The following is a 17026-nucleotide window of genomic DNA, read 5'->3' as shown; positions in this document are numbered from 1 at the left end:
GTATAACAATGCCTGGGCAAAACCCAGCTGGAGCCAGCAGGTCACTGTTCGATTCCGATCAGGGCATGATCACAGTAGGGGGTGCGCAGGAGTTAGCTGATCAGTGATTCTCTCTCATCATTGATGTTTCTATCTCTTTCTACTTCTCCCTTCCTCTCTGTAATCAATAAATATTTATATTTTATTTTATTTATTTATTTTTTTAAAATATATTTTATTGATTTTTTACAGAGAGGAAGGGAGAGAGAGATAGAGAGTTAGAAACATCGATGAGAGAGAAACATCGACCAGCTGCCTCCTGCACATCTCCTACTGGGGATGTGCCCGCAAGCCAGGTACATGCCCTTGACCGGAATCGAACCTGGGACCTTTCAGTCCGCAGGCCGACGCTCTATCCACTGAGCCAAACCGGTTTCGGCAATAAATATTTATATTTTAAAATGCCTGGGCAAGAAAGTGTTTTTTATTTTATTTTATGGAAATGTCAGGAATTAAACATTTCTGGACTCCCTCTAGAGATAAATTTCTCGTTTGTATGTTTTTAGAAGTATAGTAGTTGCCATTGTGAATCTCCAGTAATTAAATAATCCATTTAAAGCTAAAAAAATTTAGACATTTCTGATCATATTTAAAATAAACTTTAAGAGATATAGTACTCCTATATGCTGCAGAGGTTTTGAAAGCAGTTGTTCTTCGAAATCCATGTTGAAAGATTATAGAAATATTTCCCCCTGACACATAATTAGGATAAATAACCTAAATTTAATTTTTGCTACTTCTAACAGTTTGGAAAATTTACAGTCCAAATTGCAAACTCAAACAAATTTATGAGAATTGTTCTTGATTGGAATAAATTTAAAAAGATGGAGAGGGGAGAATCCAGCAGTTGAGAATAGAAAGGTAATTAAGATTTTACAATGAAGTTTATGTAGCAATAAATTGTTAGAGAAATCCTGGCCTTAGAATATACACCTTTATCTGTTAGGATGTGTGAATATGAGTTGTGTGCATATATCTTTGATAGGAAGTTTATAGTTGTCATAGTTTTATAATTTAAGTTTGGGGGAAGAAATTGGAGCAATATTTATGTTAAAAGTATTTGGATTTTTCTAATGCATTCATACTAGGTTAGTTTCCCAGCTTATTGAAGTGTATAAGTTAAATAAAACCATTCTTGGTCTTTGAGTTCATGAAATCAATGACAAAGGCATAAAATCAGAAAGGCTTGAACTTTTAAAATAATTTTATTAAAATATAGAGAATAGATGGTAAGTGGGCAAGATCTTGGTAAGTGGGAGTTGACTGTGTAGTTGAAGACATTTCAAATGTCATACACTTTCTATACGGCTATTTTGTTCTTGTGAACATAAAATTATGGGACTTTACAAGCTTCACTTGAGACAAATTTATACTAATTCTTGATTTTCCAGAAGTCTTATATTTTTCCAGGGCCAGTTATCTTTCTGGAAGGCAGCATGACTCAAGGGAAGGGTTTGTCTGTATGCTTTGGAATCAGACTCAAGTTTGAAAAAGTTAGTTTTGCCATTTAATCATTGCAGTCAGTGACATCACTCTGGGCCCTAGCTTTATAATATCTAACAAGAAGACAGTAGTTTTTTAAGGTGAGGATTATTGTGAGGTTTAGGTAAAATAAATACCATTCAACAAATGGTACCTGCTGTTTTTAGTCATTTTAGGAACCTAACTCTGGAGATTGTGGAAGGATATAGGGTACTTCGGTGGTTCTAACTTTATAAGTTTCTCTTTTTTTTCTTCTTTTTGATTAATCTTCACCTGACGATATTTTTCCATTGATTTTTAGAGAGAGTAGAAGGGAGAGGAAAAGACAGAGAGAAGCATTGATGTGAGAGGGACACATCGATTGGTTGCAATAGAATTGTTTATAACAAATATAGATGAAGAGAAATTCATCTAATTTGTATTAATTTTCATTACCTATTCCTACAAGTTATTTCTGTATCTGAAGCATATATACTTCTATGAAGTCCTTAACTATACTAAATGGCTTTTAACATTTTTTTAAAAATTTAACTTACTAGATTTACCTGTTGAATTTGCAGCATTTTGTGGTAGACTATTTTCCATCTACTCATATACTTTAATGGATTGTAAATACAATTGGAGGTGTGACAGACATGAGTTTTTCTATCTAAAGGCAAGTTATCAGAAATGTAAAACTGCTTCCCTTTTTGTGCTTTCTAATGCTCGGAATAAGTCACTGAGGAAGATACCCTGTGTGTATCAAAATAAGTATTTCTTTTTAGGCCCTTTTGGGAAATTTCTAAAAGTTTCTGTAATAGAACTGTGTTACGTGTTATAATTATAGTGGCACAAAATTTTTATTTCCATTTGTTTAGCATTTGCTACCTGATTCAGTTCCACAAGGATAAATTCAGTTGGATACTATTAAAAAATAGTACATTTAGAAGAAAACCTATAAAAATACTTAAGTCTGACATCATCATTGGATGTGTTGACATAAGTTTATTAAGATTTTGTGTTTATGAAAAAGCAAATTTGGGAAATCTAATTCACTGAAGTGTTTTCAGTGTGTATTGTAAGCTGATTTTATTTTAAAGTATATTGCAAAGGGTTTTAGATTTATTTCTCACTTGATATTTGGTTATTTTTAACCATTTAATTAGGTGAAAGTGAATTGATTGAATTTTTATGTTACAGGAGGTTACCTGGATCAATTGATGTTATTGGTCAGACTATAACCATCAGCCGAGTTGAAGGAAGGCGACGGGCAAATGAAAACAGCAACATACAGGTTTAGTACTTTATTATATTTTTAGCTGAAAGATTATATGCATGTTCTAATTTAATTTATTCAATCAATATATATTCATAGTGCTTTGCTATGTGTTGGGTGCACAAAGAGATTTAAAATATGGAGTCAATCACCCTTTTATTACAAAAGCTGCTCTTTATAACCTTTGGGGTTGTTTTTTTTTCTAAGGAATATTTTAGTAAGAAATATTTGTTATAAACATAGTATATGGCTTCATTGGACCAAAAGAGGAAAATATGGGGAAAGTCTAAAGAAGAAAATAAAATCACTAATAATTCTACCATGTAAATAATCTTAACATTCTGGTACATCTCTTCCCTTGTCACAAAGCAAGATTTGAGATACTATTATATTTTTGTGTATCCTTTTTTTTTTTTTTCTTTTGAAAGTATCATTTTCATTTTCTTATATTCTTAAAGATATAACTTAAAATCTCTTCATGATAACTTTATTATGTGGATATATCATAATTTATTTAATATGGTTTTTCTCAGGGAAAACAAATTTGTAAGCCTTTTGTTTTCTGTTTTTTTTTTTTTTTGGTGAACTGAAAGGGATCTAATGAATCCTTTTAAAACATTCTATTTTGTTTTAGTTATTTTTTTTTGTGAGTACTTTAAAAATGTACCAAGTGTTTTGATTTTTATTATCTTGCATAAATTAATAATGTAAAATGTTCTTTTTAGCATCTTTAAAGGGGCATAGAGAGATTTCTAAAATGAAGATAGTCTTCGCTTTCCCCCACCATCAAAATGCTATAATTTCCTAAAATAAATCTCTTCTCTTCATTAAAAAATAACATCAGTATATGCCTTACAAAAATTACTGTGCATAAATGGAGGAAAAGTTAACGAAAGGAAGGATTATATGTTTAAGCGATATGCTTTAGTTAGTAAGCATTTTAGAAGAATAAGCTAAATATACAACATTATGCTGCCTTTTTCTGCTGTTTCCTAAACGTGTTTGTGAGTTACAATTTCTTCGGGAGCTTGTCAAAAATCCAAATTTCTTGGTGCAAATCTCCTGTAGATTTGCTGCCTGTCCCTTACTTGTTCACACAGATCAGTATTTTGTTACATCACTTTTACTTTTCAAGTATTAACCCTTGTTCTTAAAGTTAAAAGGGTCATATCAATAAGTTATTTATATATTTGGCTGCCTCTTGCATCTTGTTGATGCATACTTTACAGTCTCTTACTTTGCAACCTGGTGATGATAGGACCTGTTACAATGAATATCTGGTTCTGCTGCCATGTTACTGTCTTTATTTTTTTTTTTAATCTTCATTGTTGAAAGTATTACAGATGTCCCCCTTTATCCCCCACTGACCTATGTCATCCCCCTTTCCTCTCCTTCCCCCCTTCGCCACCTACCGAAATATTGTCTGTGTCCATGGGTTATGCATATAAGTTCTTTGGTTAATCTCTTCCACACACATTCTCCCCCCCCCACCCCCCGAATTCCTCATGCCATGTTACTTTCTTTTTTTGCCTTTTTTATTTTATTTATTTTATAAATTTTTTCCCTTTATTGATTAAGATATTACAAATGTGTCCTTATCCCTTCAATGTCCTCTCATACCCCCAATCCTGCCCTTACCCTCACCCCCTGTTGTTCACATCCATCGCTTATGCTTATATGCATGCATACAAGTCCTTTGGTTGATCTCTCCCCCTCACCCCCACCCTCCCTACCTTCCCTCTGAGTTTTGAGCATCTCATCGATGCTTCTCTGTCTCTAGATCTGTTTTTGTTCATTATAATCCACAAATGAGTGAGAGCATGTGATATTTGTCTTTCTCTGACTGACTTATTTCACTTAGCATAATGCTCTCCAGCTCCATCCATGCTGTTGCAAATGGTAGGAGTTCCTTCCTTTTTACATTGCCTTAATTTTTTTTTTTTTTACATCTTTATTGATCAAAGAAGGGAGAGGGATAGAGATAGAAACATCAGTGATGAGAGAGATTCACTGATCAGCTGCCTCCTACACCCCCCCGCCCCCTACTGGGGATCAATCCTGCAACCCAGGCATGTGCCCTTGGCCAGAATCGAACCTGGGACCCTTCAGTCCGCAAGCTGATGCTCTATCCACCGAGCAAAACTGGCTAAGGCCCTTAATTTGAATATTTTAACTTTTGTTGGGTAACAAAGATAATCTTTATTACATTATATTTATAAAGTGCTTAATTGTTTCTTGTTTAGAATATTTTATCAATTATGTTGTATTTAGAAGTTTTTTGTAATGATTCAGTTGTTTTTCCTGGGTTTTAAGTACGTGTGTGTGAGTGTATACTGACATCTGTGTATATACACACACATTACACAGAAAATTAGTCTCTCCTCCTCAAAATATGTATATGTGAATAAAGCTTTTTACTTTGATTCTTATATTAAATGAAATTAATGAGTTTAATTGCAGATAAGAATGTTTATTAATTTAAAAAAAATAAACTATGCTCTAATTTTAGGTCCTTTCTGAAAGATCTGCTACTGAAGTAGACAACAATTTTAGCAAACCACCTCCATTTTTCCCTCCAGGAGCTCCTCCCACCCATCTTCCACCTCCTCCGTTTCTTCCACCTCCTCCAACTGTCAGCACTGCTCCACCTCTGATTCCACCACCAGGTAAATAGTACATAAGACATTTGGTTTTGAAAAAAAATAACAAGTAAATAACCCATGAATGTTTGTTTTTTTTGAATTTAACAATTAAAATCCTATCTAATAATAGACAAACATGGTAATTGACCGTACTTTCGATACGCCTCCCATGGGCTAATCAGCGAGATATGCAAATTAACCACCAACAAAGATGGCGGTTAATTTGCATACGTAGGTGCGAAGTGGCGGAGCAAAGACTTAAGGCGGCTCAGGCTGCAGCAGCAAAGGCATGAAGGCGGCTCCGGCAGGAGCGAATGCCTGGGTCCCGGGTGCTGGAGGAAAACTGGTGCCGGCAGCCAGGGGAAGGGAAGGCCTATTGCACAAATCTTTTCGTGCAACAGGCCTCTAGTATGTATATATTTAAAATCTAGAGGCCCGGTGCATGAAAATTCATGCACACAGGGTTGCGAGGGGTCCCACAGCCCAGCCTGCGCCCTCTCACAGGCTGGGACCCTTGGTGGGTGCCCACCTGCTGGCTTAGGCCTGCTCCCTGAGAACAGATGATCTAAAAGAAATAATCATATCCTTGGGTAAGGATTTTTTAAAAAGTTAATGATCGCATGAAAATTTACTGCTGGCGGGACTGAGGGGACTGGGGGACTCCAGCAGCAGACGCCCCCACCACCCCCTGACCCCCTGGCAGGGCTGAGGGGACTGGGCGCCGCCATCTTGTGAGGGTGTGGCATTCAGTTAGCATATTACCATTTTATTATATAGGATAACATCTTCATTGATTGCATTACATTAAAGGTAATAGATTATGAAATTATATTGTCTTCAGTAGATTTATACTGAAACAGTACATATGTGTCTTGCTATTTCAGCGTAGCAGAGACAGTATATAAAAATTGAGAATGTACAGATACTAAAATGATCCAAAAATATCATATTCCCCAAACTAAAGTTGCTAATTAGATATGTATAAGCCCATATTGAATTGTAAACAATGTTAACTTGTTTTTAAAATATTTTTAAAGATTCTTTTAGAATTGGAATAGGTTAAAAAAAATTCTATCCCATGAAGAGATTTTTGAAATGAAAATCTCAGTCTGGTTATCGTCTTTATACTGGTTTCCTTTTAGGAGACTACTTCTGGATGCCAGGTACCTGGTATTTACTTCTTTTAAATGAGACAGAAAATTAATGCAAATTTTTATTATACTTGTAGCCACTTTTGATTATTTATTAAAAACTAGATTAGTGTCAATAGAAAATATTATAAATAATCCCCAAATTTTATACTTTCAACCTTTCATCCAGTGGCCTTTATCCAGTGGCCTTTATTTTATTCCCAATAAACTTCTAATATTTATCCCCCTTAACCAATTTTTAATGAAACTAACAAAATAGATTTAGATAATAGTTTTTTTCTAGGGAGAATGCCCATAATAAATGGTAAATATTAGCTATTGATCCTAATCAGAATGTAAAATACATGTTAAGATTGTAGTATATGTCAGTTTATATTTAAGAGCCACGACCACTCACTTACTTCACATTTACAAGAGAGCTGTTTTTGTTTTAAGGTGCCAGTTATGATCAGAATAAGGTAATCCCAGGCCTTTAAATGTTAGTTATCACATCAGCCCTAAAGCCAAAACACTTTTGGTTTCCTTGTCATCTCTACCTTCAAAAGGATTAAAAATTATGAAAAATTACTCTAGCTATAGAGAATCTTGTTTTCTTAAAATAAAGGAGAAAACTGGATAAGGATAGAGGTCCTTACTCCAAGCAACATTATTTCTAAAGTTCAGTTAATTCTTGTTCCAACAAGAATTTTTGTTGTGAAACATAAGCCAGAAATTGTGATTGGACCCACGATTCTTGTGTCTTTAATATGGTGAGAACTAAATAAAAAGGTGATGACTTAATGATTCATAAATGATTTGATTACATTAAATCATTCTTTGTCCTCTGAAAAAGATAAAATGTACAAATAGTTAATTTTGAACATTTGATTTAATGAGACTAAAAGATGATTAATATATATATATATATTCGTTATGCTAGATTTCTTTATAATTGTATTTAAACTTTACTAGGTACTAACTTTAGAAGGATTTTCTTATTTACTAGCTAAATAGTATATCCCATTTTATATAGTTCAGTACTAGCTGTTAAGGTGAGAGAGTGGTGATATGTATTAATGATGAAAAAATAAATATCTCATTGGTATAAGAATATTTAGTAGCTCTGGGAGATATTGCTGATAGGCACTGGCATTATCTGAAAGTAGGCTTTTTCATAATGATACCTTACCCCCATTTTTTGCAATATAATCTTTTTAAAGGATAAATCTTTTAATGTTCACATTATCTGTGGAATTCTGTAATAGATTATTTTTGTTACATAAACTATGTATTTCATGTTAATTTTCAAGTACATGCTTTTCATATTTTAAATACCTAGAAATACAAATATAGATAAATTCTGATACTGGTTTAAGCAATACCTAACTGTGGTATATTTGCTAGATTGAGGTGGGAGAAGATACCAATTCATACAAAAAACCAAATATTTGTAAGTGGAGGCTAACTGAAATACCTCTCATTTTTGTGAGCTGTTGAAGAGAGTATGTTTCCCCACAGTGCTAATCACAGATGTCTTGTGTGTATTTGAAATTTTCCAAATATATTAGCTAATTGAGTTCAAATATATTTATGCAACTGTAACATGGGGATTTTCAGATTTATAGTTGGCACAGTCACACAGGCACTTACCAATCAGAATGGCCACTGGCTTTAAATAACACTATAGCTGCATAGATACATACCAGCTGAATGTAGGTTTTGATTAAAGACACATTTTGACATCATTTACCAAAGAACCACATGATTACAGTATGCTCTGTTGACTTTGCCGTCATTTATATCACCTTAAGAACCATATGCAACTAGCCTGACAGGTATGGCTCAGTGGTTGAACATCGTCCCATGTACCAAGAAGTAACCAATTAAATTATTGGTTAGGACACATGTCCAGGTTGTGGGCTGGATCCCCAGTAGAGGACGTACAGCCAATTAATGTTTCTCTCTCATCAATGTTTCTCTAAAAACAAAGCAAAACAAAAAACAATCATATGCAGCTAATGAAAGAAAGCTCTGTGGCTCAGGAGTCCTTTGTAAGCATTGCCTTAATACAGTGGTTCTCAACCTTCCTAGTGCCGCGACTCTTTAATACAATTCCTCATGTTGTGGTGACCCCCAATTTCATTGTTACAAATTGAACATAATTAAAGCATAGTGATTAATCACAAAAACAATATGTAATTATATATGTGTTTTCCGATGGTCTTAGGCGACCCCTGTGAAAGGGTCGTTCGACCCCCAAAGGGGTCGCGACCCACAGGTTGAGAACCGCTGCCTTAATAGGTAAGCTCTATTTTTCTAGTAGAAACCCTAGGTTTTCTTTGTGCTTAGCTGAGAAATACTAAAAGGAAAAAAAAATTCTTTTGAGAATTTAAACATATTTTAATTTTGCCTTTGTTAGCTTTCAAATGCATAAGTTTTTAAAACTATAGTCCTATATATGATGGGACAAATAAGTAATGATATATTCAGCCCATAGTTTTGGGTGTTAACCAGTTCTTTCATAAATAGATTTGCCTAGGATAATCCTACTTTATACCTTTTATCCTTGAATGATTATTATTCACTCACAAGTGCCCTATTTTGGAGGATAAAATTTGTAGTCAACTCTATAGTTGTTTCATAGCATAAGTAGATAGTACTCCTTAGCAATGAAGAGGTGTGGTAGACAGTGCTCATTCAAGGAACATTTACTGTCAGATAGTTAACAGGAGAGGAGAGGTATGTTGCCTCCTCTTCTCCTCAAACACACATCTACAAACATACATGAAACCTTAGAAACAGAGAGAACAAAGTATTTCTGGCCACAATAGATTAGTATGAAAAGTAGAAGAAACTTTGTATTAGAGAGCAGAATAAACATTTAAGGGACATGTGTTCCTAAATTAATGTTGAGACTTTTGGAATTTTTAAAAGGGAAAATATTTAATCTGGTTTCTTGTTGCCATATTAACAGCTTGAAAACAAAATGATTATTCAAGATCTTCCTTAATTTTCAGAAAATCTATTTTCATTTTCTAGTGAACCAGATCTATTGTGTTAGTGTGATTTCATGCATTGGTTGAGTAATAATACAAATAATAGCTAATACTTATTGAATGCTTATTATTGAAAACATTGTTTTGAACATACTTCTTGTATTAACTCAATTTTATTCTTGATAGCATCTGAAATAAATATTCTAAGTTTACAGATAAGGAAACTCTGGGGCTCAAGTTGTTTAAGTAATAGCTATAAAAGTAGCAGAACCAGAATTCTAATCCAGGCAATTTAGCTTGAAAGCCTATTTTATTAACAATGTTGAAGTGAATCATTACCTGTGTCAAGAAGACTATATTATTGAATTATGTGTACTCATCCCAATAAAATGTCTTAAAAGCCTTTTCTTTCTTTTTAAGTATTTCCTTGATGTTGAAGTACATGCATATATACATATCTGTGGGTAAGGAAGGTTGTGAAGAATAGGAATCAGAATTTTTTTTAAAATTCCAGTACACTGAAGATTCCTATTTGCCTGATTTGTGTTAAGAAGTCTGTTTACTGAATAAACTAGTTCTGAAATACTCGTTTATTACAAGAAAATTTGTAAAATTGGAAGGCTTGATGTTACCGAGTAGTTGATTTTTATTTTTTTGATTGTGGTAAAATATATATAACAAACTATTTATGATTTTAACCATTTTGTAAATGTATAATTCAGTGACATTAAATACATTCACAACGTTGTGTAACCATCACTAGGATCTGCACTTAAAACTTTTTCATCATCTATAACAAAAACTATGTACTCATTAAACAAAAACCCCTTCCTGCTTACCCCAACCAGCCCCTGGGTGCCTCTTTTTTTTCTTTCTTTCTTATGAATTTGCCTATTCTAGGTACCTCATATAAGTGGAATCATTCAGTATTTGTTTGTCTGGCTTACTTGTTTTTAAAATAAACTTAATGATTATAAACATACTTTTAATAACTATGTTCAACCTATTACATTTAATGGTAGACTTTTAATGTAGGCCTTTAAATGTTAACTTATTTTAGTGTCATTTTTTATCTTCATTTTTTAATAATGGAGTTTATTGACACAAGGCATATATGGTATAATTCATTTCTTGTTACATCAGTCAGTATTAAGGCTCATGTGACTGTGGTTTTGTATGTCTTGGGAACGGTTGAAATCTAGCTCAGGAGTAGAATTCTACATTGAAGAAGGCTATTTGTTTAACTGAAATGTAGCCCAATAGTCTGGACCCCAGACAAGTCATCCCTGCTCTTAAAGCCAGATAAAAGGTTTAGCTATTTACCTAGATTTCAATATGTATAAGCTTCTGCATTTTACAAGGAATTAAGTATTCAGTGTCTTTTATTACTTGTCTAGTACTTCAATTGTTATGAACTTGAAAATCTTGTTTATTCCTTAAATATCTTAATCTGGGGTTAGTGATGACACATGGGATTTGGAAGAAAAGCAGCTTACACCTGGAGTCTTCTGCATTTCTACCAAGGCCTACCAGGTCTTTAGATTATTTTTCTGTTAGCAGTATGTAGCACAGTGACTCTCAGTCCTTGTGGTCACAGACTCCTTTACATTTTTAAAAATTACTGCAGACCCCAAAGAGCTTTTATCTATTTTTTGTATTAGATATTAACTGAGGAATGAAAATATTATACTTAAAATATTTATTTTTAAAAATAGAATATACCTATTATGTATTAATATTAAGAATATATTTTCTTGAAAAGTAATTATTTTTCCAGAACAACAAAAAATATTTAGTGTGAATAGTGGCATTGTTTTATACTTTTGCAGTCTCTTTACTGTGTGGCTTAATAGAAAACTGGATTCTCCTGTTTGTTCCAGCATTGAATCTATTGTGATTTCACATGTCACATAGCCTCTGGAAAATGTCATTGTACACCTGTAAGAGAATGAGGGTGAAAATGGCAAATGTTATCTTAGTATTTTTATGAAAGTAGTTTTGGCCTTCCAAATTCCTTGAAGGGACTTAGCGACCCCCAGGAATCTCCAGGTTACGCTTTGAGAACTGCTGCTTTGGCAGAAGATTGGCCTATATTGGATGAATATTATTAGCACCTTTGAGGAAGTACAGTTTTGTCCCTTTAATTAATAAGCTATTTCATGGATATAACATTAATTAAGCTGTTATAGTTCCATGAAGGTTTTTGGTTTTACACAGCAAATCTGCTTATTAATTGATGCTATTTGCCAAAAATGTAAGCATTTCAACAATGTCTTTTACAGAAGTACTTGGCAAAAAGAATTCTTTGAAGTTTTCGAGAGCTATACTCATTTTCTCTTATGTTTTGTTTTTCTATGTTAAAGAAACTTAACAGTCTGTTGTGTTTTTAATATACTGAAAATAGGGACTAATGCTAATTACCTATAATAAGTAGTATATTCTGGCACAATTAAAAATTAACTTAAATGTAAGTTTAATAGAATTAAAAGCTTCTTCTGAATGGTGATATTTAGGATGTCTTCTAAAAATGTCTTCTTTGTCCATGGATGCTGCCTTTATAATTGTTTTATTTTAATAACAGATGCTGCATTTTATATAATTTAATTTAATATTTGCCTCTTATTTGTTTGATTCTTCCAATCATTTTGTGATTATATATGAGCTAATAGAGATCAGTTCCTTTACAAGATTTTTTGTAAAAATATTGAAGTTTCTATCAGAGACGTTTTTGTTTAACAGAATTTTAATTTTTTGTAGCCTGTAGATTATTTTATAAACTGGGAGATTAAGAGATCTTAATAAGGATTAAACAGTTCATTTCATTTATAGTTAGCATAAATCACCTTATTTACCTCTTAGGTGTAAAGTATTCTGGTAACTTTGTTACTCTAAGTTTTATAACCATAGCACCTTTTAACACATTTTTTTTCTTTAAAATTATTTCCATTGTTTGTATCTTACAATTAATTGTTTCACCTTAATTATTAAAAAATAGTTTTACAGTATTCTATATCCTATACTTGTTTTAAAAAGAGTAAATGATAGATGATATATGTGTGTATATCATTTTAAGAATACTGGTACATAGAAAAAAGCATGTATGGAAGGTGATATTTAATGATTTTATAAATCTTGACTTTATACTCAATTTCTATGTAGAGATTTATGTATGAGCTTGATGAATTTGAAGTAGAAATCATTTGAGACTTAAGGGAAGTAATCAGGTTTTTTATTTGTAACATAATAGTGCTGTTGAAATTTGGAAATTATCTGAGAAATAGGAACTAGAAATTTGAAGTTACCAGTGAGAACCTATCACATAATTCAGCCATGCCGTTTTTTTTTTAAATTTGAACTTAATAGAGAAATGATAGGTAGTTATTATATTTATTGGTTAGCTATTGCTGCATAATAAATTACTCCAGAACGTAGTGGCTTAAAATAATGATATATTTATTATTGAACAGCCTTTTTGGTGTTAGGAATGCAGGGACAGCTTAGCTGGGTCCTCTCTTCAAGGTCTCTTACAGACTTTGAGATGGTCATTTGATAGGCTTGATTGAGAAAGGATTCATCTCCAAGCTCACTAACCTCTTTGTTGAAAAGATTTATTTTCTCTCCAATATGGCAGCTTGTTTCATCAAAGCATGAATGCCCAGAAGTCATTAGAGGATACCAGCAAAATGGAAGTCACTGTCTTTTGAAATGTAATCATGGAAGTGACATCCCCTTATTTTTGCTGTATTTTGTTAGAAACAAGTTATTGTATCCAACCAGGACTCAAGGGGAGGATATAAACATCACAGGTATAAAAGACATAAATACCAGTAGGCACAGGGATCATTGGAAGCCATGTCCCGTAACTCTTGCCTTAGTTTTATTTATTTATATATATATATATAAATAAATATATATATATATATATATATATATATATATATATATATATGCCTAAGAGACCATTATGACCAAATCTATATATATAAAAGCCTTAGTGACCATTATGACCAAACGACTGGAACGACCATTCGACCAGTTGCTATGATGCGCACTGACCACCAGGGGACAGACGCTCAACGCAGGAACTGCCCCTTGGTGGTCAGTGCGCTCCCACAGCCAACCTCCGTGGGTGGCATCTGGCGACCATTCCTTCTGCGCCTGGCCTGGCGACCTCGCCTCCTCTCCTGACCCTGCCGGGGACTTTGGGCCCTGGGCTGGGATGGGGAACCTATGGTGGGTGGCAGTGGACATGGCCCCTTTCCTAGGGCGGCCGAGGGCCAGCTCCCTCCTCGGGGCTGGCGGCTGACCTCCCTCACCCTGTCCCTCCCCCCTGGCTGGCAGTCCCCGATCAGATTGGCCCTGATTGGCCCTGATCTCCAGTCAGGCCTAGGGATCCCACCCATGCACGAATTCGTGCACCGGGCCTATAGTACAAAATAATCATGAGCAACATTGAGAATGAGTTCATAGATATTTTTTATTAGTTTTTTCCTGCTATTGTTGAATGTGAAGCCTCTTAATTTTGTGAGAATTTTAAAAAATTATTTTAGTATGTTTTGCAGGTATGCTGTCTTTGTATTTCTTTGCTTTAGTTTTTCAGTCACCCAAGCAGGATTTCAGGTCCCCCTACACGCACACTTTACATTTAAGAGTGTGTGTTACATACCAGAAAAATTAAATTCTCTCCTTTTTCTTTTGAGGTTGCAGATAGATAGGCTGTCATACAGCTGTACTGTTTTACTTCAAAGTGTCATACACTTTGTTCATTTCATAAAAATTTGGAATGGAATTTATTTTGCCTGTATTGAATATTGAAGTATTCAGTAGTGCAAATGAGAAGTTTAGAATATAATCCAGTGTTTCTCACAGTATGGTTTTTGGTCAGCGACATCATCATCTCCCCTTTGTTAGGAATGCAAATTCTCTGGCTCCACTCCAGACTTCTGAATTTTGGGGAGAGACTCGGCAAGCTGTTGTTTTAACAAACTCCAGGAGGTTCTTATGGTTGCTGAAGTTCCAAAACTACTAATCTGTTCAGGTCCTTAGAATTTGGATACTACTTTTTTAAAAGCTTTTGGCCAGTACTAGAAATCTTTTATTACCGTTATAAAACGGTTATAAAACGTTTATTTCCAGGAAAATAAACATTTTCTCCTACTCATTTTACAGATAAAGGATACAGAAAAGAAACACAGTGCTTGCCTTGTGTATTTCAATTCTGTTGGCTAGGCAGCACATGTGTTGGTCAATAAGGTGGGAGTGTTGAGGGAGAGCATGGGATTTTGAGGTTAAATTTTTCTCTCCTTACACTATTTCTCTTTGGTTAACAAAAGTCAAATGCTAAAGAGCGATTTGTAGATGAGGATTATGTTGGCCTAACATAATATCGCATGTTAAACTTTCTTAGTTGCATTGAAAATACATTTGATAATTGTCAAAGAATTGATTGTATAGTGTTTACTCAACTTTATAGTTATGTTTCAGTGAACATTTACCAATAAAGAGCTGCATTGAAATATCTTAGGTAGAATAGAGGCCTCGTAAAAAGGTCCCTTTCTAGCTGTCATGCCAACTTTTTGAGGTGCAGATACTGATTGGAAAGGCATCTATATAGACAGCATGATTTTTCTTTGTGTCCTTAATTCCTTCCAGTTGATTTTTAAAAAAAAGTCTGTGCTATGATACTATTGTAGTAAGATTCAAATTAAAAGCAGACTATACTTAACAATTTGATTATATGTCTTTTATCACTGTTTTGTGAAAGTTTGACAACTTAAATATCTTTGAGGACTAAATTTTGAGAGGGCTGATTAGTAATTTCTTGGTTATTTTGCATAAATTCACATTTTAGTTAGCTGTAGTGAATGTGAGCATTAGCTGAAATGATACATTCTGCTCATGTGTTCATTTAGGTAAAGTTGTTAAGATTACAGAGTGGATTGCTGAATTTGATATAGTTCTTTGTCTTATACATCCAAGAATATAGTCAGGTGTTTAAATGTAAAAATTAGGTTACATAGTGAAGTTCAATAGTGCTAGACAAAAACCTATACTGTTCTAAAAATCAGGTATTAGTGGATATTAAGAATATTGAATATGCTCTGCCTTTCTTACTTTTTCCATTCAGTTAGGTGTTTGGGATTCTGCTGGCTTGTATTGTTTGCTGGATTCTTTTAGCTTAGTAATTTAGAAAGCAGCAAGATAACCATAGGGATGGATGAGAATAGCCATTAAGTGTAGATCAGTTTATGTAGACTTATGGAGGCATAATGATTTTTGAAAGATGATAGCTGCTTTACATATCTTTTTCAGTTCTGTTGGTTTTATAAGTTTATCATACCCTTTATTTCATGGTGGTTAAATCAGGTGGTCATTCTCCATTTTAAGGCTACTTGCTGCCTTAAGATCTTTTTATATAAACCTATTCTGATAAAACTTAGAGAAAATTTTAAAATAAATTATTAGCAGATTTTCCATTGACAAGAAAACATTTGAAAGTGATTCTGTTTTCATTATTTTTCCCCATGCATTCAGTTAATGAAATAATTATTTTCCCTCTTTGGACTAATTTTGATACAGTTAAGATAGGATTTAGTAAACCGTTTTGGCTCTGTTGAAGTTACTTATAGTATAAAATTTTTATGAAATATTTTTTTTCTATTTTCCTACTTAGTAATGCTATTTTTCTTCAAACAAAAAGTAGTTACAGTGTGCATGCCGCATAAGTTTTACGTTAGAATTTAAGGGCACATTTGACTAGGATAAACTTAGAATGTCTGTACATAGTTGAAAATTTCTTAAAGTTAATACAGTAATGTATGCAAATGAATGAGAGTCACTCAAATTAATATTTTCTGACTCCTGCAGAAGTAAATTGTCTACATTAACATGCCCTGTGGGTGTATATATATATGAATTGGCTATCCCCCTTTCTCTACTCCCACAAATCAAGGGAAATAACCTTCCCCCCTCCTTTCAACAACAGTGAAAACAATACAGATCATCACTTGAATGTCCCACAAAGCTTTACTAAGTGAATACTCATCATCTTCAGAGTTACCTTGCAGTATATACAGTATTAAAGAGCCCATTGATCAATTTCCCTATTAAAATGTTAAAATAACAAGATCAGATGTTGATGATCGAACTTAGTGTTATTTTCATAGAGTTGGATATTTGTGTGCTCTTTTTTAACTGGTGTCTAACTTTGTGATTACAACTTGTGGGGGAAACCTGTTATCAAGTTGTTAGACTGGGTTTTTCATTAGGAAGTCAGATGTTGTACTCGAATTGTTGGTCCTCTGCAAGAAAACAGAATGCTTCTCTTGAGTGAATAAGCCAGGATAATGAGGCGAGGGGTTTTATTTCAAAGGTGTTTTTTGGTGATGGCATAAATACATTACAGATTATAAAATCCAATTACTATATTAAATTTCATCACTTGTTTTTTAGGTATTCCAATAACTGTACCACCTCCAGGTA

The 17026-nt window shown here is 33.6% G+C and overlaps 1 protein-coding gene across 7 annotated transcripts in view; it reads left to right on the top strand.

Moving 5' to 3' along the window:
- FIP1L1 (factor interacting with PAPOLA and CPSF1) overlaps positions 1–17026 on the top strand; it is an 88700-nt gene that overhangs the window by 44521 nt on the left and 27153 nt on the right. For 4 of the 7 annotated variants that reach the window (XM_006093969.3, XM_006093966.3, XM_006093970.3 and 1 more), the window contains 3 exons: positions 2701–2794; positions 5286–5442; positions 16997–17023. In XM_006093969.3, the coding sequence (XP_006094031.1) occupies positions 2701–2794; positions 5286–5442; positions 16997–17023 (278 nt within the window). The remainder of the gene's footprint in view (positions 1–2700; positions 2795–5285; positions 5443–16996; positions 17024–17026) is intronic. The other 3 variants (XM_006093968.3, XM_014460204.2, XM_014460203.1) reach the window with 1 other exon arrangement.

Source organism: Myotis lucifugus, unplaced genomic scaffold (assembly GCF_000147115.1).
Source record: "Myotis lucifugus unplaced genomic scaffold, Myoluc2.0 scaffold_127, whole genome shotgun sequence".
NCBI classification, from domain to species: Eukaryota; Metazoa; Chordata; class Mammalia; order Chiroptera; family Vespertilionidae; genus Myotis; species Myotis lucifugus.
Note: the sequence above shows the minus strand (reverse complement) of the source record. Positions and strands in the feature narration are given on the sequence as shown.